This window comes from Gymnogyps californianus, chromosome 6 (genome assembly GCF_018139145.2).
Source record: "Gymnogyps californianus isolate 813 chromosome 6, ASM1813914v2, whole genome shotgun sequence".
Classification (NCBI taxonomy): domain Eukaryota; kingdom Metazoa; phylum Chordata; class Aves; order Accipitriformes; family Cathartidae; genus Gymnogyps; species Gymnogyps californianus.
The window spans coordinates 22,236,884-22,261,265 of NC_059476.1; the positions used below are offsets into that span (position 1 = coordinate 22,236,884).

Below are 24,382 nucleotides of genomic sequence, written 5' to 3' on the forward strand. Positions count from 1 at the left end.
TTGGCCCATTCTCAGGGAAACCTGAAACACTTCCACTTCACACACAAACCACCAGCTGTTTCCGCAAAGGTTCTTATTAAGGCAGTGACCCTGCACTTGGTCTCCTTTGCATCTCCATCAGAAGTTCCTCCATCTCCCTGCGATGGGAATGCATCCTTGGGCAGGAAAGCAAAGAGGTGGCGAGAGCCTCTCACCCAGAAGGGAAAGCTCCAGCACAGGCTGGCTTGAGGACCACTGCAAGGCAGAGAGGACAGCTTCTACCTCCTTGTCCCTCTGTGCCCCCCATTCCACGGCCAGCTGGAAACGTTAAGAAAAGGAGAAGACGTGGAAGCTGTTTCCCCATTTCCTCCCCCTCCTCAGCACATGGCAGGCTGTGCTACCTCGTCCCTCCCCTGCTGACATGATTGCTCCACAGGGTTGCCCCATGCAGGCCGTGGCACAGCCCAGGATGTGCCCGCTGGGCACAGTGACGCCTGTTGGTGAAGGGGACATGCGGGGAGCATTACAAGCGTGAGCCCCACCGCCACATGCTTCTTTCTCTGGGAGAAAATGGCGACACTGCAGCTGCAAAATGTGCTGACCTCAGCAGCGGGTCGGGGCCGGAGGGGTCCCCCCTCCCCGGCGCAAGGAGCCCTTAGCGGTAAAGGCCCTGCTGCCATTGTGCGGCAGGATTGGATGCTTCCATGTATTCATTTCGGTTTAATGAAGGCGCATTCCTCAGAGGAGAAATATTTACATTCAGCTTCCCAGGTGGTCACCTTCGCCCAGATGACACACAAACAGGCAGCCCCCCGCTCCCTTTTCCAATCCAAACCTCTTTAGAGGGCTCAGGGAGGAGGGGAGCAAGGGGAGGGGGGCTGCTGGGGGAGCAGAATAGAGAAGGGAACAAAATGCTAATAAATCAGCCAGCCAGCCCTTTTCCCCTCCCCTCTGTGGAGTCAATGGAAAGTGTCATTTCACATGCTAATCCCCCTCCGCTCTCTTCACAACACCTTTTCCGAAAAGTGTTTGGGAAAAGTCCTTGTGGCCCGTTTACAGCTCCCTGCCGCTTCGGATTCCTTCTTGTCTAAGGCCGCGGCCCCCGTGTGGGTCTCTCCCTCCAGCAGGGCTCCTTACAAAAAAAATCTCAACAAAGACTTTGGAGTTCATCAGCCTCCCACTGAAATTCACAGCTGCTGAACAAACTAATCCCCTCTCTTGGCCTTTCTTCCTTTCAATGGGTTCTTGGCTTCAAAGACACTTTGGGAAAGGACTTTGTGGGGACTCACACTGCTCCCTCAATAGAAGTTAGTGCAAGCATTATCTTCAGAGCAAGTGGCTTTACAAACAAATACTGCCTAACAATCTCTGCCCCTCCAGCTCCCCCAAACACACACAAGCCTAGCCTGCAGACATGATGTTATCTGCAACAGGATTAGAGCTCTGTTCTCTGTGCCCAGAGATCCTTTCCTACCACCCCCCCCCGCCCCAGTTCTTTGTCAACCCAAAGGCCTTCTCACCCAACAGAAAATGCTTTCTCTCTGTCGAGCGGTGCAGAGATGCTGTGGTAGCATGTGCCCACATGGGAGGAGGCAACACTGAGAAGCCACTGTCCGTAGACCAGAAGCTGTTACCAGCCAGCAGAGATAGTGCTATAAATGGAGAAGCGCTTTCCAGTGGGGCTTGCAAGGACATATACCACACCAGGGCCCCAGAGACAAGGCTTCCACCACAAGCCTCTCAAAGACCCTCAAGTAGGTCACCTCACTTCCCCCTACCTGGTTTCCCTACCAAGAGTTTTAGGGATGGTGCTCGCTGGGGTAAACCTGAAGCAAAACTGAGCAACAGTGGGACAAAGGGGCAAGCAGGAAGGACTCGCAGCAAAGGCAGGATAAATAGCCAGTCTCTGCATGAGTCCATGGGTAGGGGGAGCTGTGCGTGCTGGAGGGAACTAAAGTCAAATGCATCTGAGAAATACATGGAAAATCCGTGCTTATTTCTCAGTGGTACAGTGGCCTGAGTTAAAGAGAGAGGCTGGATTGCACAGGGTAATATAACTGGATCCAGAAAGGCTGAATGTAAGAAATACCAGGCTTGTTAAATGATCTCAGAAAGCTAGGACTTTCCTCATATACTCATTAAGCAAATGTATGCCTCTGGGGCTACTTGCTCACTTGTACAGCATCAGAAGGGGTCATAACACAAGTGCTGCCTTTAAAATCAGCTTGCATCTCCCTGATGGGGGACAGCTGGGAGGCCAGACTGGTTGCTAACTGCTCCCAGACCAGGCTGCAAAAGCTCTGCAAGACTCCCTTACACTTGATGTTTGCCTCTGCCAGCAGCAGAACTAACAAAGGCTGGTTTTCCCTGAATGCGTGTGCTGTGTCCATAACACCCCAGAACTCTCATAAACCCTGGTCCCTTCCCAGCAACGGCCCTTCAGATCTGCCCTATCTAAACAATCTTTCTCAACCTTTACTTCCTCCCAAGTCCTCCAACCACAAGTCAGGTAATACAGTCCTGCGTATTTCAGAGTTTCATGTGTGCTGACTGGCTGGCTTGTACATACATACTAGCTAGCCAGCTGACAGCAAAAAGAAAACAGAAATTTTTTGAGATTACATCAGTCTTTTTGCAGAAGCTAGTTTGATTCCCTCCCGACTTTATCTCAGTACTGATGTTTCACTGCAGCCTTCTTACCTCCTTAAAAGCTTAAATTAAATCAGCCAACAGATTCAGAAGTTAACTAATGGTAAGAACTGCCAATTCAATGGTATAAATCTGATTTCCACACAGGTCAGATCCTCATCCTAGTTTAAGTGGCATGGCTTCAGTGGTGCAACATTGATTTCCAACAGGAGAGGATCTCATCAAGAGCTCTCTGTTTACTTACTGACATACTTCCAAATCCCAATGTCAAGTGTAAAATCCCCAACACTGCTGTGATTCCCCAAGAGAACCTCAGCCCTCCCGGGGACCTTCTTGTGTCTGATGCAGATGAACAGTCACAACTGAGGCGTGTGATCTGGAGAAGATCAGTTCTCTGACCCTGCACCCTTAGGGAGTGGGTAAGGCCTGAGGTCTCACCACACCAGGACAGCTGCTACCCACACCAGCAGAGCCCAGAATCTGGTTTACCCCACACCGTTCTCAATTGCCGCCCTCACCAAAGCTGAGAACTCAGCTCTCAGTGGGTGGCCCTGCAGACTGAGGGAAGTCCCCTGTAGCCAGAGGTGACAAGTCTATGAAAAAAAGCTAGCAGCATCACAAAACACAGCTTTTATTTCACTGTTCCGTAATCTCTCAGTGCATCAAACTGCAGCAATAGAAACAACACAGCAGCAACAAGGAGGCACTTTGACCTGGAAAGGAGAGAATGAGACATGTCCTCTCCCTCCCTTCTCTGATTCTCCTCCCTCCTAAGTCTCATGGTAGAGCAGGCTGATTTGTATAAGTCACTGAACCACAGGCCCACGATGGCATTATCACTCAAGCAGCAAGCAGAGGAAGCAGGGGCTGGCTGCAGCCAAATGTTGGGAAGAAGCCTTGCTCCCAGCTAGGGCCCAACGATTACGCTGCCTGGTTAGCATGAAAGAGGGTGAGAGAGGGGAAGGCAAGGAGGGAGGAAGAGAGGGAAAGACACACACACACAGATGTGCCCTAAAATCCCATCTGCCTTCCCAGACTTCTTCCCCAGGACAGATATGCTTCATTCATCTATTTTACCCCAGAGGAAATGCCACAGTGATGAAAAGCCTCAGCACAGCCATATCCTCGAGACCTGACAGCATCATCTCCTGCAGCATATTCCTATCACCATAGTGCCAAGGGGCCTTTGAGAACCACCTTTGCATGTATCTGTTACTGTAGACAGAATGAATGCACCACACTTGGAGCAATGAGCTGTCTCCCCCTGCTCAAGTCTGGCTGGTCAGAGTAGCTCCAGGGGATTCGTTATGGGACCTGAACAATCCCTGCTGCTCTTAGAGCCCCTAGACTGTCTGAAAAGCCCGATGTAGGAAGCCTTTAGATAACACCAGTGGGCAGAAGACCAACTGTGCTAACATAAAGGACGTGAAAAAGGCCAGGAGCCAGAGAGGGTGGCTTTTAGCCCAAAACCAAGATGCAACCGGCTCTGGGGAGGAGCGCACAGAGCAGTCCAATCTGCTAGCATTCCTCAATGGGAGAATCCCAGGAGCTGGAAGGGGGAATCAGCCCTGGGCCTGAAACATAAAGGGCTCAAGCCTGCAGCTTATGGGGGAAAAGATATAAAGGAGGGGGGATAGATGGTAAACAGGAGAGTCAACTATGAAAAGAGAGGGCTGGGTGAAGAAGAGAGAGAGAACCAAAGCTAGCCCAGAGCAGGCTGGTAGTTAGCCCTAGCTGTAGCAGGATATGGGTGCAGAGGGGTGAGAGGGTGAGTCAAGGATGAGAACGAAGATAAAAGAGGAACCAGAGGAGAGATCCCCACTGCAGCCCAACAGAGCAGGGGCACCCCAGCTTAGGTCCCAAGGGAGCCCAGCTATCACTCAGGCAGTTTACACTGCAGCAAGGAATAGAGCCTGAGGCTCTTCTGTCTGGTGGGGCTGCAGGTGCCAGCCCTGTTTGTCTCCAAAAAAAAAAAAAAAGCAACGTCAGCCTGGGAGGGAAGGAGTTTCCCCTTTGTGCCAGGGATACAGGGAAGAGGGAGGATCTCTGTGCAATCTGGGCAGCTTGAAATTGAGATCCCTGGGCTGGGAAGCGACCTCAGACTAGTAAGAAAGAAGAGAGAAAGAACTGTCTCCAGGAGTCCCAGGCACCAGTGGGCTGTCTGGAGAGTGAATGGGGCCAGGCGTGCTGGCCCAGCACAGGTCCAGGCACTGGCACAGACTTATTTCTCCAGAGTCTGAAGGAGAGTCCACAACCTGCAGCACATCAGCAGGTGAGGGAGTCCACCAGCTCTCAGTGTGCACTGTTCCAGCTGCTCCACACTTCACACATTCAGCTTCCCAGCAATGGTCATGAGGACTTTCAGGATGGGCATGAAACCAGACACCTCACTGAAACTACTGCTGCTCACCACTTGGGTGTGAATCAGGAGACCCTGTTGGTAGTTCCTAGCCTCAATGCAGCGGGCAATTTCATGGAGACCCATGAGGATGGTTGGAGAGAGCTGTGGGGAGGGAGCAGAAATGAGTCAGCATGCTCAGCACTGTAACACAGGCCCCCCTCCCTCCACACCCTTCCCTCCTGTTCTCCACCTCATCCTGACCAAACAGCACCTACACAGTCAAGCACTGGCAGGAAGGATAGCCTGCTTCCTCCCTCGGTTTCCCAGCCTACAACAAACTTTAATCAAATACCCAGGCTGGGTTACAGTGAATGCAGGTCCTAAGTAATGACATTTCAACATTAACTGAATATCTGATGCATCTGAGGAGGTCAAAGGTCCATCTAGCACAGAATCTTGTCTCTGTTCAGGCCTAATATGGACACTCAGGGAAAGGGTGTATGTTAAAAGCATTCTTCCCTTGATAGCTATCCCTCCAGCAATTGGCATCAGCAGCTTCAGAGTTTTCTAAGCCAGAGGTTACACTAGGTTCACACTTAACAACTACCCCCAATTGCCCCTTCCCATCTAGAACCTGTCTATATGCCAGTATACTTCCTGGGGGTAAAAGCACCCTGCAAATACCTCCCCAGCTTTTCCTTACACTATGTCTGGGCCAAGGTTAAGGAAGAAGAGGTAAGGCTGGCTGGATTCAAGGTGCGTTATAAGGTTTGGCACTCCCCTAGCTTTCTCAAGAGCATATGTGCTGGTTACACTGGGACAGAGACCAAGGCCCACAACCCAGTGCAAAGGTGGGATCAGGAACCTGGCTGAACCACAGGGAATGGCAGCATCTACTTACCGCCTGCTCGCGGAGCTTCTCATACAAACACTCCAGCCGCTGCAATGCATCCTCCAGCTTCCTTCGGGTTTTCTGAAGTGAAACAGGTATTGCTAGCTCTGCCAGAGCTTCAAAGCCACCTCTCCCAGAACCAAGTTGTTCTTGCTCAGGCCCTCCCCTCCTCTGTTCTTCCCACAGCACCTTGCAATTCAGCTGCATCTCAGCCTCTGCCAGCCAGGGACTGTGATACAAGCCAGCCATGCCCTCACTGTGCACATATACATGCACGCGTTCTCTCCCCAAGACAGGAAGCTGCATTTGCCCCTTTTCCCATCTCCCAGCCTAGGCGTTCCTCCCTTCTGCCAGTGCTTGCAGACCACAGGACAGAGTCACTACTTCCAAAGCTTGAGAAACATCCACTAGTTGACCCACGGGGCATTCAGACAGCCTCACCCTGGCTGACCGAAGCAACAACTTCTTCCTGGTCTCCTTGAGGAAAAGAGGGAATATCCTTCCCGCTCTAGGTAACCACCAAGGAAAGGGCCTGAATACTGAAGCTCTGGTAGGACTGACCCCATTAACCGCACCTTGGATAATCCACTCACAGGTAAATTATACTGTGGATAGAAATGCCTGGCTCTGGGCAATGCTGGGACAGGCCTGGCAGCCTTAGGAGCTCAGGTGCATCGCATTGCTGTACCGCCACAGCTATTCAACCTCCATGTAAGCCGGGTGCTTAAGCCCAAACCAACAGACCTTTCTTCCACAGAATGAACCTCCAGGTTATCTCCCAGAAATTGCTACACTGCACTCTTCAGAAAGCACAGAGCAAACATGCCGAAGCTGCTGCTACACACAAATTGTCTGACTCTGGGATAGCAGTTTGGGCTCAGTGCTCATCCCAACACCCATTAAGCAGAGGTATTCTGGAAAGCTTCATGGTGCCCCTAACCTCTGGGAAGACTTAGCAACCCAACACGATGCTGCAAACACTGCTTTTCTGCTTCCAGACTGGCCCGATACATTCACACAACATGGTATGTATGCCAACAGCCTTCCAGGAACCAGGGTGGAGAAATTACAGTGACTCGGACACAAAGATTGTCTGGCTTTCTCTTCCAGCCAGGATATCTCAGCCTTTCCCTCTAAGCTCTGAGGATAGCTGGTAATACCAGCTCTGCAGGAACTATCTACAGATCAAGCCAGTGAAAAAGGAAGCTCAATTAGCTAGGTCATTTCTTCTAGTTTCCTCAGAGAAAAGAGCCAGGAGGACAGAACCATTGCTCCAGAGAGGCAATGAAAAGCAGTGGATAAATGCTAGAGAATGCATCTCGGTTCCCAAGAGATGGACAAGCCTATGGCCTAAAGGAAGGAGGCAGATGAAGATTAACTTGGTTATAGGGACAAGACTCTTCCTCTCTTTTCTCAACCAAAAGAAGAAAGCACCAGTCAAATATCTATGAGGGCAAAAAAGCCAAAGATCAGAGAAGGGAGAACTTACTGGATCAGTGGCGACAGCAGAGCAGCGTTGCACCAATCCTTCAAATGTGGCCTTCAGAGCCTGGTGCTCAGGGGGCACCTCCTTCCTCTCAACCCTCTCCACGGGTAGCTGGTGATACTGAAAGAGAGAGAAGCAGCTGAATGAATGCAACAGGAGCATGAAAGGCTGGAGCAGGTAGATTCCCCTCCTGCAACTATGAACAGAAAGAATTTCACCCCTTCACAAACCCAGAGAATACCTGGAAGCACAGAGTTAGATTATCACCTTCAGACCGTGGTATAGCTCCAGGCCTCTGTGGATTCCCAACTCCCAGCAGGCTGACAGCCTGCCTGGCCTCCCTCCCTCTCTCCCAGCCATACCCCGGTGTCATTTTCCACCCTGGCAATTCTTCTAACACTCAGGCAGAGATGTCTTATAAGGGCTAGGGAGCAACACAAGCCCTGCAGCTGCCAAGTAATAAGAATCTCAAAAGCTGAGTTGTTTTTCTACTTGACAAGGAGCTGGTGGCTGAGGAACGCCCCACTTTCCCTGGGTACCTGCAGGCTGCCTTCCTTGGGCGCTCCCGGGGGTGACTGGCCAGATTCTTGCAACCTGGACAGCTGAGGATGGATCCCTTGGGGCTCAGCGGGCAGGCTCATTACTGGAGCTGTGATGGGGGCTGGAGGAGTAAATTTCTCAGGTAACTGTCAGCAAAAAGAAAGAAAAGAAAAAAAAATAATCAAGAAACCAAGTCCAAGGAAGGAGGGTTGGTTACATCCTCAGCAGTCAAATTCAACTTCCTTTCTAACTTGCAGAGTGCCCAGTTCTCAAGACGATGTGTAACACATCCCTGTTCTTTCAGCCCCCTGACTCAGAGCATGGGGCCCTTCCTTTTGCATCCTAGATGAACAGTCAAAGCGACAGCAAGAAAACTCCTCTGGAATTGTTCAATCAAACAGATCCGTTGCCTCTGAAAGCACTGGTCCTCAGAAAGCCGCCTTGGCTCTGCGATGGCACGAGTCCTGAATGTAGAGATTAGCAGCAGTAAAGTGTCCAACAGAGCAAGTGTTGGGGAAAATCCCACGACATGGGGGGAGAATCCTCTTGCAAACACTTCATCGTGCCCCTACTAAGCCAGAGAGTCAGGATAGATTCGCTCCGACGGGGCTAGATCAAAAGGAGATGGCTTTAACAAGAGGCTAATCCTGTTGTAGTGAGCACAGCCTGAAGCAGGTTCCCAGCTATGCTGCCAGAAAAAGGGCGAGAAGTCTGTTCCAAGCTAAAGAAGAGGAGTGGGGGGTGGGAACGGTGCCAAAGAAGCTTCTCGTCACACCTGCCAGCAGGCAGCAGTGATAGAAATGGGGTACTGAGAGCATTTGTTGCGAAAGAGCTCAGCTCACAGGTTCTCCAGTGCAATCACTACAAGGCAGAGAGCAGCAGGGCCAACATGGCAGGCAGCTCACAGCTACACCTGTCCCAACTTCTTTGAGCAGAAGTGCCTTATCAGTTGGTATTAGCACCTGAGGAAAATCACTGAGGGTCTCACTGTGCTAAGGGGAAATGCTGCCCCCAGCTGTCAGGTGTGAAGTGAGCGTGATCTCCCCAGCCACTATAAAAGAAGGTGTGTGGGCAAGGGGATAAGATTAAATCTGTATTTCTAGTAACAAGTGACTGTAGTCAGCCTGGGAAGTACTGACAGAGAATGCAGCATCACAGATGACAACCATGTTACAAAACAGCCACCCTGGAGAACAGCGTGTGAGTTTGGATGGCAAAGGGTCGAGATGACTTAGACTCCAGTCCTAGCTATGCATGTAATGCAGAAGTAGACAGATCAACGTGGAATGAGACCTCCTGAGGGTGACAGGGAGCATTTATAGGAATGTATCTGTTGCATGGAGCTCCCTGGCTAAAAGACAACCAACACATATTGCAGCTGAAAGCTTACCTTTTTCTTTTGAAGGCCTCCTCTTACAGCAGAGGGATCAGTCCAAGATTCCTGAGCTGCCAGGAGAGAGAACAAGACACAAATGTCAGACTTTGAGAAGGTGGCCACAGCAACAATTCATGGTTGCTTGCATGGTTTGGGACTTTCCTCAGCAAAAGGGCCCATGGCTCCAATTCCCCCATCATTGCACCTTCAGACCATTTCAACCGAGGAATTTCAGGCCCAGCTCACAGGCCCAAGGACTGCTCTTGCTTCCCTTTCTCCTTCTTAATTACATTCTTAGCATCTGAGTATGTGCACAGGCTTCATGAGGTGATGTCTGATCAGATTGAACTGGCACACGCCCACTCCCACATAGAAAGCTTTTTCGCAACTACCTGAAGCTTTCTGCATTCTGCACAGGCTGCAGAATTCAGCCTCAGCGTCAGGCCTGAACCTCGGTCGGGACCTGCATGTGTGGCCACACCAGGGTTCAGGGAGTTCCCGGGGTTCCCCAAACAGAGAATCTAGGCTGTGGTACCACAGCGAGGGCTATGTTATGGGTGAGAGAGGCCTTCTCACCAGCACTCGCAGGAGTGCCTCACGGTGGCAGTACACAGCAATGCAGGTTGCTGTGATAAAGGGGGGAAAAGTTAGGGGTGGGTTGAAATTTTCCCCTTCCAAATTCATGTTCAGAACCGAAGCTTAGCAAAACTTGCTGGCTTCCCAACTAGAAGGGAATAGACTTAACCAGTAAATGCCTTGGGAGCAGAGGACTGTCTCAGCAGATGCTTCTGTGGTACCTAGCCTCTAACCTCACTCCAGGTAATTAAAAATCCATCAGACAACGTGACATCAAAGGACTTGCAACCACACTTCATTCTGCAAAGGTCAAATTCTAACTACCTTGTCTGCTTCTGTCCTGTAAGGGTACCTGCATCTCTAGACAAAACCCCAGTGCTTCTTTTGTCACCCCAGTATTAATAACCTCAAGCCCATGAGACAGGAATAATCTGTGAGAAAGTGGCATAATTCTAAGAGGCAATATCAGAATTGCTGGAGCTCAGTGCCACACTTAATGAGCCACTGATCCTGAACTGAGCTTTAAAAATCACAGGGGAAAGATGCAAAAGGTGCTTCATTACTTTAATTACCTTTATTATTAAAATTCTGGCAGCCTCTTTTTGCCCTCCCTTTTCCCATGATTTCAAGACTCGCTCTCTGATGAGTTTGGATCAGTAGTTTAATTAAGTTGGCACTTATTTCTAGCTTGGGGATTCTGTGCCCTAGAACTCTGCTGGCCCCCACCGAGCCTGTGGCCTAGCAGTTCCTGGCACTACTCCAACCCAGTGGCACTTTGAATCCTCACAGGAAACAGCTATTTAAATTATAGTCTTTAAGCCAGGCACTTAATCATCAGACATGAGACAACAGGACCCTGCTGCATTTTGCTGGGATGAAACTCTGACTATCTTGCCTATGCTACTTGTGAAAAAGGATTTCTCACCAGCCCTGAAAGGAGTGCCCCATGGCAGCAGTCTCCAGCAATGCCTGTCCTAGAAAAAACAAGACTGTCACAGGCTGGAGTCAGGGATTATCCTGGCCAGAAAGGAGATCAGCCAACATGCTGCTGTCCTTCACCCTGTCCCTGACACTCCCCAGGAGCGTGGGATTTCTGCAAGTGGAGATCTCTCTTCATTGCGCTAGTGAGAATGCGTTCATGAGCTGTTCAGATCATATTCAGGAATTTCCAAAGCAAGCAAGTTTGGCCAGTCAGATTGAGTGACCTTACAGTCCCTTTCCAGGCTAAAGAAAAGTACCCATCAAAACCAGAACAATAATAGCAGGCAAGAAAGCACTCTCAAGGAAGCCAGTTAGCACTGCTGATCTGGGCATGCCATATGCTGCCATTAAAACTGTGGATAAATGCTGCCAGGAGAAGGGAACTTCCCAGCAGTGAATTCCCACAGGGCATCTTCAGCCTGAGAAAGTGCTTGAAATCCTTGCTGTGGAATCATCTTTCCTTTAAAATGGACACATTGGGGTCTTTTGTTTCTCTGCTGAAGGGACAACTCCCTTTCTAGAGTCCTACTCCACACAGCAAGGCTTGCTTTGTGGTGTAAGTGGCTACCGAGTACTCGGATTTCCTAAATAAAGCTGAGACTCCCTAGATAATCTTTTGTGCCTGGCAGATGGTCTTTGGCACAAGCAGGAGTCACTGTGCAGAGACAGCCCACGAAAACATTGAACCTTACCCCACTGACAATGTAGACTGGAAGATACCTACTCTCCATCGTCAATGAATCCCAAGGAGAGAAATCCATACAAAACATCAGTCAGAAAACCTCTACGGTCCAAATTTTCCTAAGCAGATGGACTGAGAATCAAAGCCAAACCTTGCCCTGTAACTAAAGCCAAAAGGGCTTTCCAGTTCCCCTTGGAACAGAGCCCCCAAATTCTGCATGGGAAGCTCTACTCCACCACTGCTCATGCTGGGACCCACCTCTTCCAAACCACCTGGGGAAAGCACAAGTGCAAGTAAAGCCATGCATAAGGCTGGGAGCGTAACAGGGAGAAGACAAGAGAAGAGTTACAACCACTGGCCTGTTCCTTGCCTGGAGAACCAATAAAGGAAAAGGGGCTGCTTCCCTGTCCTGCTGGCCCAGCAACTGCCTGAAAGGACACAGAGACTGAGCATGCTCTAATTCCTCCAGAACTGGAGGAAAGTAGAGGAGGAAGAAGCTGGAGCCCCTGCTTTCTGTACCCAAACTCATCAGTAAGAGCTCAGTGCTTTCATTTCACTCCCAACATCCCAGCTGTCACTCACTAGTCCTCAGGACAAGTATGTCCACTATCCCAGCTGTATAGCTCCTCAGGCATGCAAGGAACAACAAATAGCAATGACCATGCACGCATGCACACACAGTAAAACATGCGCACACCCCCCACATTTCACTGGAAGCAGCAACATTGCCTCCCCGACAGGTCTGGAGGCTTCTCTGGGTACTACCTGCATGATCCACGTGGGGATCTAGCCAAGGGAAGAAACCTGAAAATCAAGGCAGGGTGGGAGAGTCATCATCACCAACAGCTTTTACTCAGTGAGTAATGTCCCTGGATTACTACCCCTGATGGCTTTTCAGAAGGCATTTGTCCAGCCTTAGCTTAGAGCTTTTGTGCGTAGTCCCCACAGGCTTCACACAGTGGGATTTGCTATCCTTGGTTAAACACAGCTCAGCAAAGGATTCCAGGTGGAGGCAAACCTCAAAGCCTCAATTCATTCACTCCCAGAATACGCATGGCTTGGAGAAGCATCTGCTCAAAAATCTAAGGATTGTCAGCCTTGTTGTTAGGGGTCTCCACAGCCTGGCTAAACCTGTCCCCTGAGACAGCAAGCAAAGAATTAACAAGCACCAGATGTGGTGATGTTGTGGGAAATAGAAAGAGGGAGTGCCCATCCACTGGGAACTAGGTCCAACAACACTCTCTTTTTCTTCATCATGCTAGCAAGGACTTCACAGTACTTGCAGGCTGGGCTGGATTCAAACTACATACCCAGAGGGGAAAGGCTCCAGGTGTAGAGCGCTGCAGAGAGGAATCCAGAAGTGATTCCCAGGCAAGCACTTTATGGCAACAGGAAAAAATGGGGAGAACTAGAGCACAGCAGAGAGAGGAATTTTATCCTGAAGCTAAGCAAGGGGTATCCCATGGACAGAGAAGCAGCACCCTGCTCTCCCAGCATTTCAAATGCACTTCTTGTGTAAGTTACATGAGCAAGCCTTCCACCAGGCATTCCCTGGGAATCACCACCCTTTCAGTCAGAGCAGATGCCTCTGGAGTAGATGACTACTCAGGGTGCACTGAGTACCTGAAGAGACAGCATCTTGTAACCACAACCTGGGGGACAGAGCAGCTGAACAGGCTGAATGAAACTGTCATCATTGCTGGTGTTTCACCACCTCAGCACAATGTGCCTGTAAGGTTAGCCTCAGCACCACATCCAGCCTTTATGGTGACAGACCAGACCTCAGAAGGTCTATGTCCATTATGTACTGCAAACCCCATCCAGGAGTGTCCTGGACACACAAGTCACACAAGCAGTACTTACCTGTGGGAGGAGGAGGAATGCTGGCTGCTGGCAGAGGCTTAGTAGATGGAGCTCCAGGACCTCCCTGAGGGTAACCCATGTTCATGGGGCAGTTGAAAGGTGCTGAAGAGAAACCTAGAGGAGACTGGCTTGCCACAGGGAGAGGACAAGCTGCAGGAAGCTGAGATGATGGGACTGAGGCTGGAGTAAAGAGAGCAGGTCCAGGTGGTAGAACACCAGGAGATGTCATGGGCATGGACTGTCCTGGCAGAGAAGGCTGGCTGGGGAAGGGAGCAGGACCAACAGGTCTGACTGCCGCTGGTCCGAATGGCTGAGACTGTGACACAGCTACAAACGAGAGAGTGTATCAGCATCGCTGGTTTCATGTGCAAACTACTCCTGATGCTCTCCTTCATGCTAGTAAGTCTACCCTTCTCCAAGCCATACCCTAGAATATCCATGCCAGGTGTATCCCCCATAACCCAGGCTACATGAGTCAAACTCTGCCACAAAGTTAGCTGTGGCTTCTCCACCCCTATATATGCTTAATACCAGTGGGCGTGCAGCAATAGTTCCTAGAACTAGATGTGTCAGAAGCACTGAGAAGCCTCTCAGACAGCTGACTTGTTCTTTGCAAGTACAATAGGCCTGTCAGGAAGAAAGTAGAGCAGCCATCCATGTTGAAGGCTTTAGTCTAAGGAAACCTGGAGAATGGACACGACTATCAGACAATGCTTACCTGGCCCTGAAACGGTTGCTGGAACCAAGCCCAAGTTGTACTGTGGGTATGGGGGCCCTCTGGAATAGACACCTGCTTGTGGACCCGTGCTGGCCTGGGGAAGGGCAACGTGGTGAGGTGTCATAGACATCGCTGGCACTGGCTGAGGCGGGAAGAGGGAAGGCACTGAAGGCTGAGAAGGTGCTGAAGGGGCAAATGATGACTGATAGTTGGGCTGCAATTAAAAAACAAAGAACTTGCAAATGGCCAACAGAGTTGTGCATACACACACAAGCAGATGCACTTTCTATCCCTGTCACTTCTCAGGCAAGAGAAGATGCTGCTGCTGTCGGTGCCCTGGATAGATTGGATCAAAGGCCTTTCCCACCACATAACTGGCTCAACAAGCTGGGCACCACACTCTTCAGAGTATTCTCTGGCTCTCACAAGGATTAGTCCTCAGGAGCCAGTTCCCATACAGTGACTTCCTGGAAGCAGAACCAGAGGAAATAATGAAGGAACAATAATGAAGTAATAGAGGCTGGAAGCAAAACTTCCTGAACAGTCTTGTACAAGAACTGAGATTAAGCCATACTACACTAATTTTACCAAGATATGAGGGTGAGATGGGCACAGGAGAGTGAACCACAGCGCCCTTTTCCCTCAGCATGTGAGATCTCAGTGGATCACTACACTTGTAACAGTCTCCTCCAGTGACTGCATGTGGGACAGGGCTTTGTGAAAAGATGCCAGACAGCCTGCTTTTGGATTATCACAGAGCTTGCGTTTGCTCCAGTGAAGGACATCACTGATGAGTTCCTCAATGCCTGCAATCTGTGTCATCTCATATTACTTCATAAGCCTTCCACAACCCAGTAAGCCTTCCTCCCTCTCCCCAAGCCATGAACACCTGAGTTTAAGGCCTACCTTCTCTGGATGTCTGGGACCTGTTTTGTGGGCTGCTCCTTCAGGAGTGGAACCACCCTTGCCTGCTGGAGATGTGTGTTTAATGACACCTACATTGACACGAGCGTAGGGAAAAGGGGGTGGCTGCTGATCACCCACATTCTCTCCTTGAGCATGGAAAAGCCGGTCTCGGAGCTGTTCAATCAGGAGCTGAAACAAACTATGCTTTAGGAGAAGTGCCTTGAGATCCTCAGATGCAAGGTGCTGGGGAGGCATTCAAAGCAGACCCTGACCCAGAGCACTGAGCGTCAACCTGCAAAACTAACCAATTCCCCAATAGCCACCAGGAAAAAAAAAAAAAACAACAAATCTGTAAGCAATTTGGGATGTCACCTGCCATATTCCCAGGCAGAATCCTTCCCCCAGTTTTTAGACTTTTCCCTCCCCAACCCCTACCCATATTTGGGCACTAGACAGATTTGTTTCAAACTACAAGGTGATCTCCCCATTCCCTTCCTCTAGCTAGTTTCAGGAATAGATGCAGCTTCTCTGGAGAACTGCTTCACAGTATTGTTCTCCTGGAACCATTTTACAGTTCTATAGCTCCCTTCCTTTTCCCTGAATATAAGGCACTACAAAGACAAAGCAAATGAAGACAAAAGCTGTGTCCCAGAAAAAAAACCCCACACCTCTACTCTCAAGTTACCATAATTAAGGTGAAACCTTAAGTCCTGATGCATGTCAAAACCCAAGCTCTCTCTCGTACAAAGTATCATTTTTCCCCATATACTACTCTTTCCCACAACAACTCATTTCTCACTCACCTCTTTAGAGCTGCTGGGTAGGTAATTCATTGCGGCTGCCAAGCATCCTTGTGATGCCAGGAGACTGGCGTATTGGGTGATTCGTTCTGCCAAGACAGGGCCTGGCGCTTGTCCTGCTGTGCCTCGGAGCATCTCAATGGACCTGCTCAGCACCATCACCTTCTCTATGAGATCCTGAATAAGTCAGGGGGAGGGAGGAAAAAGACCACTCAGAATCTGACTTGCGTTACTGGTCCATCTCATGCTGAGACAATACCAGATGGCTTTCCTCACTTTCAACTGACATCAGGTCCAACGTGAACAGAAGTTACTCCACTCTGCACCAGATACTACCACTGATTACTGTTTCCTCAGATGCACTTTGTGGAGAAAAACAGGAACCAGGAAGCAAACCCCGAGTCTGCTACTTTTATGGTAAGAGAAAAAAGAAAATCAGAAGCCACAAGGACGTTCCAATCAACTGTGATCTTTTTACTAGGAAGTTACTACTGTAACTCTAGGAGTTACAAGCTATCAGCTTGGAAGAGGAAGGATTAAAACCATACCAGGAGAAATTCACTAGGAAAAACTACTACTGCTAACAAACAGACCAGAAGGCTTTTAGTTATTCAAAGCTCCTTCAACTCCTAGAAATCAAAGTAATGTTTATATCTGTAGAATGATATATGCATCATTGGCTGACATATGCATAACTGATAACTGGGAGGAGGCCAGTTTCAAACATAACCAGGAATACTGAAGATGCCTTTTTGTTGCTGTTATTCACTAGTGGGGTTGCAAAACCAGGGAACTCTGTAGCAGAGGGCATTATCTGCAGATACCTGAGTGGAAGACTTGTCTAGTTCATTCTAGCGACTGGTGGACACAACAGGGGTTAGTGACTTAGCCAAGACTGGTTTAAGTGTAACAGCTAGGTTAACAACGCTGACTTAGAAGCCCTGATTAATCTGCAAGCTGTGACTTCCCATACACGATCATTCTACTTGCAGTGGGAATAATACAGTCTAGACTTTATTTTATTTTGCTGGAGGCTGTTCTGAAGGTACAGCCAGATAACTGGAGCATTACAGTTAGACATGATAAGCACAGCAGCAAAGGTACTCCCAGGCAACTACCAGTAAGAAAACAGGTACAGTCTAAACTTCCCTGACCAAAAGGAAGCTCAGAGATGACATCAGTACACAAAGACAGGCAGGTAGGCCATAACTCCTGTCCATGGCTGGATTTATGTGCAATGTAATCAGTACTCTCTAAACACACAAACCCATAATGTTTAAGACTGCAAGTCTCTTTTAGATGTAAGCCTGTAATCCAGGCTAGAAGGAGATACCTTGGTGACTACGAACAGGTCTCCACTGTCTGCTGGAAGCCAGATACTCGGTTTGATGGGATAATGCAAACAAATCAGGGCTACCAGACTGGCCTAAAGAGGAGTCAAACCAACATTATAGCACCTGTACCTGCAGGGCAAGGGGTGACGAAGTCTCATGGTTTTTTACCCAGCATTCCACCAACCTCTCCACATTGCCTGATGAGATATAGCAGAGGCAAGCATCATTGGACAGGGCTGCATCTCCCTCCGACTCTAGGCGGGCACCCAGCATGTCTAGAGAGGAAGAAATACAGCCAACATTTAACACACTCTCTTTTTGAAGAGCTCATTAACCCCAGTGCTCATCTTTTAGCAATCCTCATCTCTTAGCAATCTTCCTCTGGCTTGGCATGAAAAGGTGTTGACAGCTTTGGATGTGCACCTAATTATTGGATAACACAGAGAAATGGGCATCATTAAGGAATCCCAAAGCCAAGTTGGTTGAAAAACAGAAGTAATTTTTTATATATCTGCCAATTTTTATATGTCTGCCCAGACATATAAAAGAAAGGAAAACCCTTAAAAATGACAAGTGAATTCAGTGAAAAAATCCAATATTTTTTTTTTTTTTCAAAGAGGTGTGGGAATCTCCAGGCAACAGTAGTATGCAGTACCAGGGACAGCTAGTAATCTGGTAGTTGTCAATGTTTAGCACATGCTAGGAGATAAAGGCGAGCTGGAGCTATCTCACTATCGCCACTGCCACTTTCCACCCCTACAATTTGGTCTGTAGAAGATGTCATGTTTTCGTGCATTTCAAGTTGTGTCATCTTACTTGTATAAAGTGCAGGCATTTCTCCAACAGCACTTAGCTGTTCCCATCAGCCAGGAGCTAGCTCCCAGCTAAGCAACATGAGTAACTTCATCAGATTCAGTCACTAGATTGTGCCTGAACTCTCACTCTCAGAACAACCAGTTGCTGAGCATGTTGGACTATTAACAGGACTGAGGAAACTACTGAAGCCATCAAACATTCATTAACCCCTGTTTCTGAGCTTAAAAGGGAGGGGAATGTGCTGGAATGGTAAACCTCTTTCAGATGGAGTGAAGCCACCTGACCTTTTACTGTCAAGGAAATCCCTTTCTCCCCAGAATAAAATAACAAATATCCCCCACTTAGTGTCTCAGTCTAGTGCCTATCCTGTTTTTTTCCATGCTATTGGTAGAGCTGACAGGAAATATCAGCATATATAACTTTACACTATGATTCTCAGCTACAGTGTACATATATCATTCTCCTAACTCAACAGTCCACACTTATTTAATAAGTTCCAGCTAGCTGTAATGAGTACGGAGTGCTTTCCTTCCTCAACAGTATCCACTTCTTTCTGTAAGCAGTCCAGAGTCGCTCTCCCCTAAGGGAAATCATATCAAAACATAGTACGCGGCATACCACAGAGCTGGGTATAGTCCTCATGCTTTGAGTATGTTAACAAGATGGCCAGTGCCTCCTTCCAGCTCTGTAGATCACATGTGCAAACAATATCTTGCCAGTTCTGCTGCACAATGGAGGAAAGCAGCTGTAAGGGAAGCAGAAGGCCTGACAGTCACTGAAAACAAAGATAAGCTGACTGCTTAAGCAAGTGCACCCACAGGGATAGCTCACTTTCAGGCACACTTCCTAATATGCAGCAACTACCTCTCTGTACATTAAGGTCCACCAATCCCAGCATACCAATGTTAACAGTAATTGGAACCCGATACCTCTAAAGAAAGTAAAAAAGCCCAACAAAGCACGTAAGAGAATATGGAAACAGCCGCACTAGGCAAGACTAAAGATCTGTCTAACACATATCCTGTTTCAGAACAGCTAGTATCAATGACTGGGAATATAGTGTTAGGATATCCCAACCCCTGTTACACTTCCTCATTTGTCAATTAATAAGCTAGGACCTTCCTAGCTGAGCTGTAAAGCAGCAGTATGCTCCACAGGTTACAAGCATGGGGAGGCTGAGGCAGAAACCATTAGATTTAAAAAAAAGGAACAGACATTCTAGGGCAACATGAAGTTGTCATAAAACTACCAAGAGATTAGAGTAAATGTCTAGCCAAGAGGAGATGCACAGATTCTGCTGACATTCTACTTCCTGCCAAAGCATTGCCACATATATTCAGACAAACATCTGCCAAGATATCACACACCTTCCCCTGCTCAGTAGGTACACGAAACTGTCACTTACCAGGGAGAGTTTTGTCTTACGCTTGGCAAAGTAGCGCTTCTGTGTCTCCTTTAGGAGGTTCTCCCCACCAGCTATAGCTAAGATGATGGCATCAGCAAAGCGCTCTGCCCGCATGCACAGCTCCACTGCACCCTCAAAATTCCCCAACAAAAGGGCTTGGCTGATGAGTCCATCTGTATCTACACAGGTGAGAAGCAGAGTTAACCCACAGGGGCATCATTCAGATGCATTGATGATGCTCGTTTTAAAGAGCAGGCAGTAAAAAACAATAACATATGGAAGCTCAGCTAAAAGAAGATTTGGAAACCCAAATCAGGTTTTGCACTTTAAAAAAAAACAAACCACTGACTTGACAGTAAGTCTTCCATCATCTATAAGATTCTTCTATACTTTTAATGAGTCTCTTATCTGCAAAGAGTATTTGCTTGCACAATGCTGAGACATGTTGCATGACACTGGGAGGGGTCATGTGTTTTAAATGTATTCATCTGCTGGAGTGGACCAGATTCTTCCTGGTATCTCTAATTTTCTGGTTTTCCCTCCTCTCCCCTTTTCCTAAGAGGGTAGAAACACATTTCATGTAACGTACCTTCTGTGACAGGAATCTCCAATGTGCTCATATTCTGTGGGATGAGGTTGTCAAAAAAGGCCGAAGAGGAGGAAGCAGCAGCTACATCATCACTGGAATTTATCAAAAGCTGTGCAAAGAGTGCAAGAGGTTAATTAATTCATTGAATACACAGATCCTGCCCAAAACAGTTTAATGGATTACTGAGTGGCATGAGGCTGCTCTCCATTTGGTTGAGCATGCTCATATAAATCTGATTTCAACTTGGAAACCCATCATGCCTCCTGTCACTGCTCTATCAATCTGCACAGTTTCACTGGGGCAACAACAAGAGCAGTACTGCTATTGACAAAGCTTAGGAGATTGACGGTAAAAGACATGCAATGCCAACAGTATCGCTGGCCAGCTTTCATCAGCTCAACTGCCAGCCCTTGAGCAAGCTGAACAGTTTTGGATGGAACAGGGACAAGCCCAACAAGTGATATCTGTAACTAACAGGTAGGATCACAGCCATGCTTGGTGCTCCACTGAAATGCAGGACACAATTGCTACCCCTAGAATATTTCAGCAAGTGTTTAAGGTTTGTGAAGAAGATTACTAATTTGAGGATAGCAGTTTTAGATACTTTAGAGGAGGAAAATTTACAGTGCATGGTGAACCTGGCCTTGGAAGGCATCTGAAGATGGACATCCCCAAATCATGTGAGAATACATTTCAAAGGATAGAGGTGAAAAGGAAAGAAATGCAAAAGAAATACCACAGCAGAAGCTTCAGAGAGGAAATCCAGAACTGTAGCAGGAAGGTAAGCTGGGGTGAGGCTAACTCTATCACTGAAGAAATGAGCACTGGTGAAGCAAGCCTTCTTGCAGTGTTAACAGCCAGCAGTCCGTCTTCATCATTTGCTGATTTGTTTTAAAGCCAGAAGGGACTGCTACGATCATTTAGTCTGACCCTGTGAGTGTCTGACAGGACTGTGAACTTCCCTCTGCGATGCCTGCATTGAGCCCAACAACTTGTGGTTGGAATTAAACCCTCCTGTTCATTCTGCCCTCCACTGCTCTCCCAGACACGCACGATGTATAGGACATACCTGATCTGGCTGTGTAGCATTTGTCTCATCTGCCTCAGGAAGGGGCTGTTTATCTGGGATCCCATTACTCAAACATGAAGCGATCTAGAAAAGTAACAGACATTCACAGAGTGAAGCCCCTATCAAAGTTAAACGCCTGGGCAGCAAAGCCACCAAGTGACTGGGCAAGCCCCAGACCCAATTCCCCTGGCTCCTTCACCTGTTTGAAAAGTTCCACCTCTCCCTATTCCTGGCTGGCTGCCTATCAGAGGTTATTTATCCTTTTCAGAGCATTGTCCATGCTGCTGCAAGAGTTTCCTCCCCTACAGCTCCATCAGTGCTATGCCAGACTGTCTTCATCTGTCACCTTCTTCCTGGCTGAAGAATCCCCTGAGATGCAGAGAGCTGGATGCTAGAAAAAGCTCTCACAACTGCACCGTTCTTATACACTTCCCAGAGCACCAACAACTGGAAGCAAGATAACTGGGCTCAAGACCCCTTTGGTTTGATCCAGTACAGCTACAGTTATACCCTTAAAAGTGCCCGCATTTGCTTTTTAATGGGGGATACTTGAGGTGCCTCTCAGCTGACATGTCATACAGTTTGGTCTTTTGTGTGCTGTGAGATCACTCACTCATTTCCAATAGGGACTCTACAACTCTCCTGCAGCAGCTTTAGTCCTGTAAAGGTTTCTCTCTATTGGAAAGACCCCTTACCTTTTTTTGCAGATCCTCTTTACTGTAGCCCAGCAGCTTGAGGAGTTTAGTCCTGGACTCCTGCTCCAGATTCACCTGAGTCCCAAAGGATATTGAAAAAGACAAGAAAATATGTAAAATCCTAGACATCTACACACTGCCAACGGTTGGCTGCTTCTGGCAGCAGCAAAGTTCAGAGCTCACTTTATAGATAAGGAACTCAACTACGACAAGTCCACCTAATGACTACTGTGGGAAAATCTATGGAATTTAAGTTACAATCATGATAAAAGTGTGAAATTCAAGTTTGTCACAGTTACAATTGAGGCACAACTGTGTATCAGGGCTATGACTGCATGCATACTTAGTGTACTTGGTCATTAATTCCCTGGATGGTCTAGGAATTGCCAAGCTAATCTCTGCACAGAGACAATGGACTGATTTGAGCCTGGATGAAACTCAGACAAGGTGGTTGCCTGAACTCCTAGCTGGCTTCACAAAAATTAGTTAACTAATTGTTACAGAAGCTCCCCAGGGTGGGGATTTCAGACAGTCCCAGAGATTCCTACAGGCTGCATGCAGCCTAATTGATAGGCACTATTTGTATGCTCTAATGCGTGATTAACATTCTGCAAGGAGAATCTGTCTGTCTCAGTAAGTCTCAGGCTGTTCCTACTATAGAACTGACCAAACTGTACACGGATAAGATACTTGTAAACAGTCAGTTAGAAACTGTTCTTGCAGATGCAGAAATGGTCATGCAGGACAGTCTTTTGTACAGAAGCTTGGTTTGTAGTTTAAGACCATCAATAGTAATAGATCTTGTACGTGCTGGTGTGGACTCACAGGACCATGGGCCAGCTGGATTATAAAAATTCACTAGAACAGTTTGACGTATCTCATCCAATGCAGCTGAAGACATTGTTGCAATGACCCTTGCAATGGAGACTACTGCCAACACCTGGCCATCCTATTCCAGAGATATGATTCCCCATGCAAATGTAATACTATGGAAAAGATCCCAATATTTCGCTCCACACGCAGCCTGCCTATGAGTGTCTGTCAAACACTACCAAGGCTAAGCCCTGCCCCTCCAGAAGGGCGGCCACTCTTCATTACTGAACTCTTTCATATTACCAAATTGTCAATGAAACCATTGTCCTATGTAGAGCTACAGCCGGTCCTCATGCCACCACAGCTCTCTCCCTTATTACTGGGGAATCTCATTGCCCATTTGGACTTTGCCTTGAGAAATAATAACAGTAGAGCTCCACAGGTAGCAAGCAGATATAGCTTGGCAGTGGGTTGAGATGAGAAAATCTTGTTTAGCGCTTTGACAGGAAGCCCAAACAAGTCCACTGAAAAGACCATTCCTACTGAAAAATAAGGCAACCTCCAAGACCTCAACTGCAAAAACTTTTCTTTAGACAAGTAACTAACTAGCCTATTCAGTTCCATTTTATATGTTAAGTAACAGGAATATAAAGGGCTAAAGAGGATCATAACGAACACATTCCACCCCAGGACTGTAAAAGAACTGACCTCAGTGTTTCACCACAGCCATCCTACCTTCAAGAAGTTCCAAAGGTTCTCATCAAACGTCAACTTGGCTGTCTGGATCTTGCCCTGGCAGTAATCAAGGAGGTTCCCTGACTGCAAGGCCATCTGCAGTTCTCTGGATCGGAGCAGGAATTCAGTTTCAGTAGTGACTTGACTGATGAATACCTGGTGTGGGTAAGTCTGCTGCATTTGCTGTCCAGGAGCTTTGGTAAGACCAAAGGAAATAAGTTTTCCTCCAAACTGAGAAAGACAGAGGGAGACACAGTAAGCATTCTTATAAATGAAGGTAAAAGCAACTCACTTAGCTCTTCATTCAGCAAGGTGGACTCAAGCTCCAGCTATGATCACAAGGAACCCAAACAGTTTAATGTGTATGGATGGTAGGGACATCAAGGGAGTTCACATCACAAGCCCTCCAGCTGAAGACTGATAACCATGACACTTGTGTATGTGTTATCAGGCCTAGCCAACTGCAAATGCCAGAGAGGCACAGAGGAAAAAGTACCATTTGGAACTGTTTGCTCTGTTCTGACATGGAGAGGCAGGCTGCAGTGATAAAAACTATCATGTGAATAGCAGGCCCTAGACAGACAGAACAAGTCAAGCCACAGGCTAAAGAACAATTCAGCCTTTTGGTTTAGGAGCAAAGAGGCAAAGAAAATGAAATACCTGGATAGGAAGGAGAAAAACAGAGGAAAATGGGAATGCATGTCACAGCCTACAAGGACAGCTTTTTTAAGTCTTCCTTAGCTTTGTTAACTCTTTCTTATAACCTCCCATTCTCTGCCGCAGGACTCTTTCTTGTTGGAAATATATCTGAATGTTGAGCAAAAGAGCTTTGCTCCATGGGACACCGCACTGCACCTTGAACAGGCATTGAAACAACTAGCAATGGCAAGATAAAAAGGTTTCTCTAGTGAAAGAAAAGGATTGTGTCACAAGACGACACACCTATTGCATTTTAAGCTAAGGATGCTCCATTCACTTACTGCAAATGAAACCCCCACAGGTCTGCGAATCCACTTGGGTGGCTTTTTTAATGGTGGAATCAAGGTGGTCTGAGCTACTTGCTCTGGCACCTGCAGAGGAGGAAGGATCTGTCCTGTGCCAAAGGGATCCAGGTTGTTGAAGGAGGAAGAGATCTAGA

At 47.8% G+C, this 24,382-nt stretch overlaps 1 protein-coding gene across 1 annotated transcript in view; it reads right to left on the bottom strand.

Annotated features, from left to right (window-relative positions):
- Positions 1–3,243: 3,243 nt before the first annotated feature.
- The window catches only part of SEC31B (SEC31 homolog B, COPII coat complex component), a 33,904-nt gene continuing 12,765 nt past the window's right edge, over positions 3,244–24,382 (bottom strand). The window contains exons 10-26 of the mRNA XM_050899310.1: positions 24,225–24,377; positions 23,245–23,475; positions 21,697–21,771; positions 21,002–21,085; positions 19,933–20,041; positions 19,344–19,522; positions 18,557–18,683; positions 17,252–17,397; positions 15,792–15,965; positions 14,989–15,177; positions 14,083–14,296; positions 13,365–13,691; positions 9,278–9,333; positions 7,887–8,033; positions 7,351–7,467; positions 5,871–5,942; positions 3,244–5,131 (exon numbers count right to left, since the gene is read on the bottom strand). Of these exons, the coding sequence (XP_050755267.1) occupies positions 4,952–5,131; positions 5,871–5,942; positions 7,351–7,467; positions 7,887–8,033; positions 9,278–9,333; positions 13,365–13,691; positions 14,083–14,296; positions 14,989–15,177; positions 15,792–15,965; positions 17,252–17,397; positions 18,557–18,683; positions 19,344–19,522; positions 19,933–20,041; positions 21,002–21,085; positions 21,697–21,771; positions 23,245–23,475; positions 24,225–24,377 (2,580 nt within the window). The 3' untranslated portion in view covers positions 3,244–4,951. The remainder of the gene's footprint in view (positions 5,132–5,870; positions 5,943–7,350; positions 7,468–7,886; positions 8,034–9,277; positions 9,334–13,364; positions 13,692–14,082; positions 14,297–14,988; positions 15,178–15,791; positions 15,966–17,251; positions 17,398–18,556; positions 18,684–19,343; positions 19,523–19,932; positions 20,042–21,001; positions 21,086–21,696; positions 21,772–23,244; positions 23,476–24,224; positions 24,378–24,382) is intronic.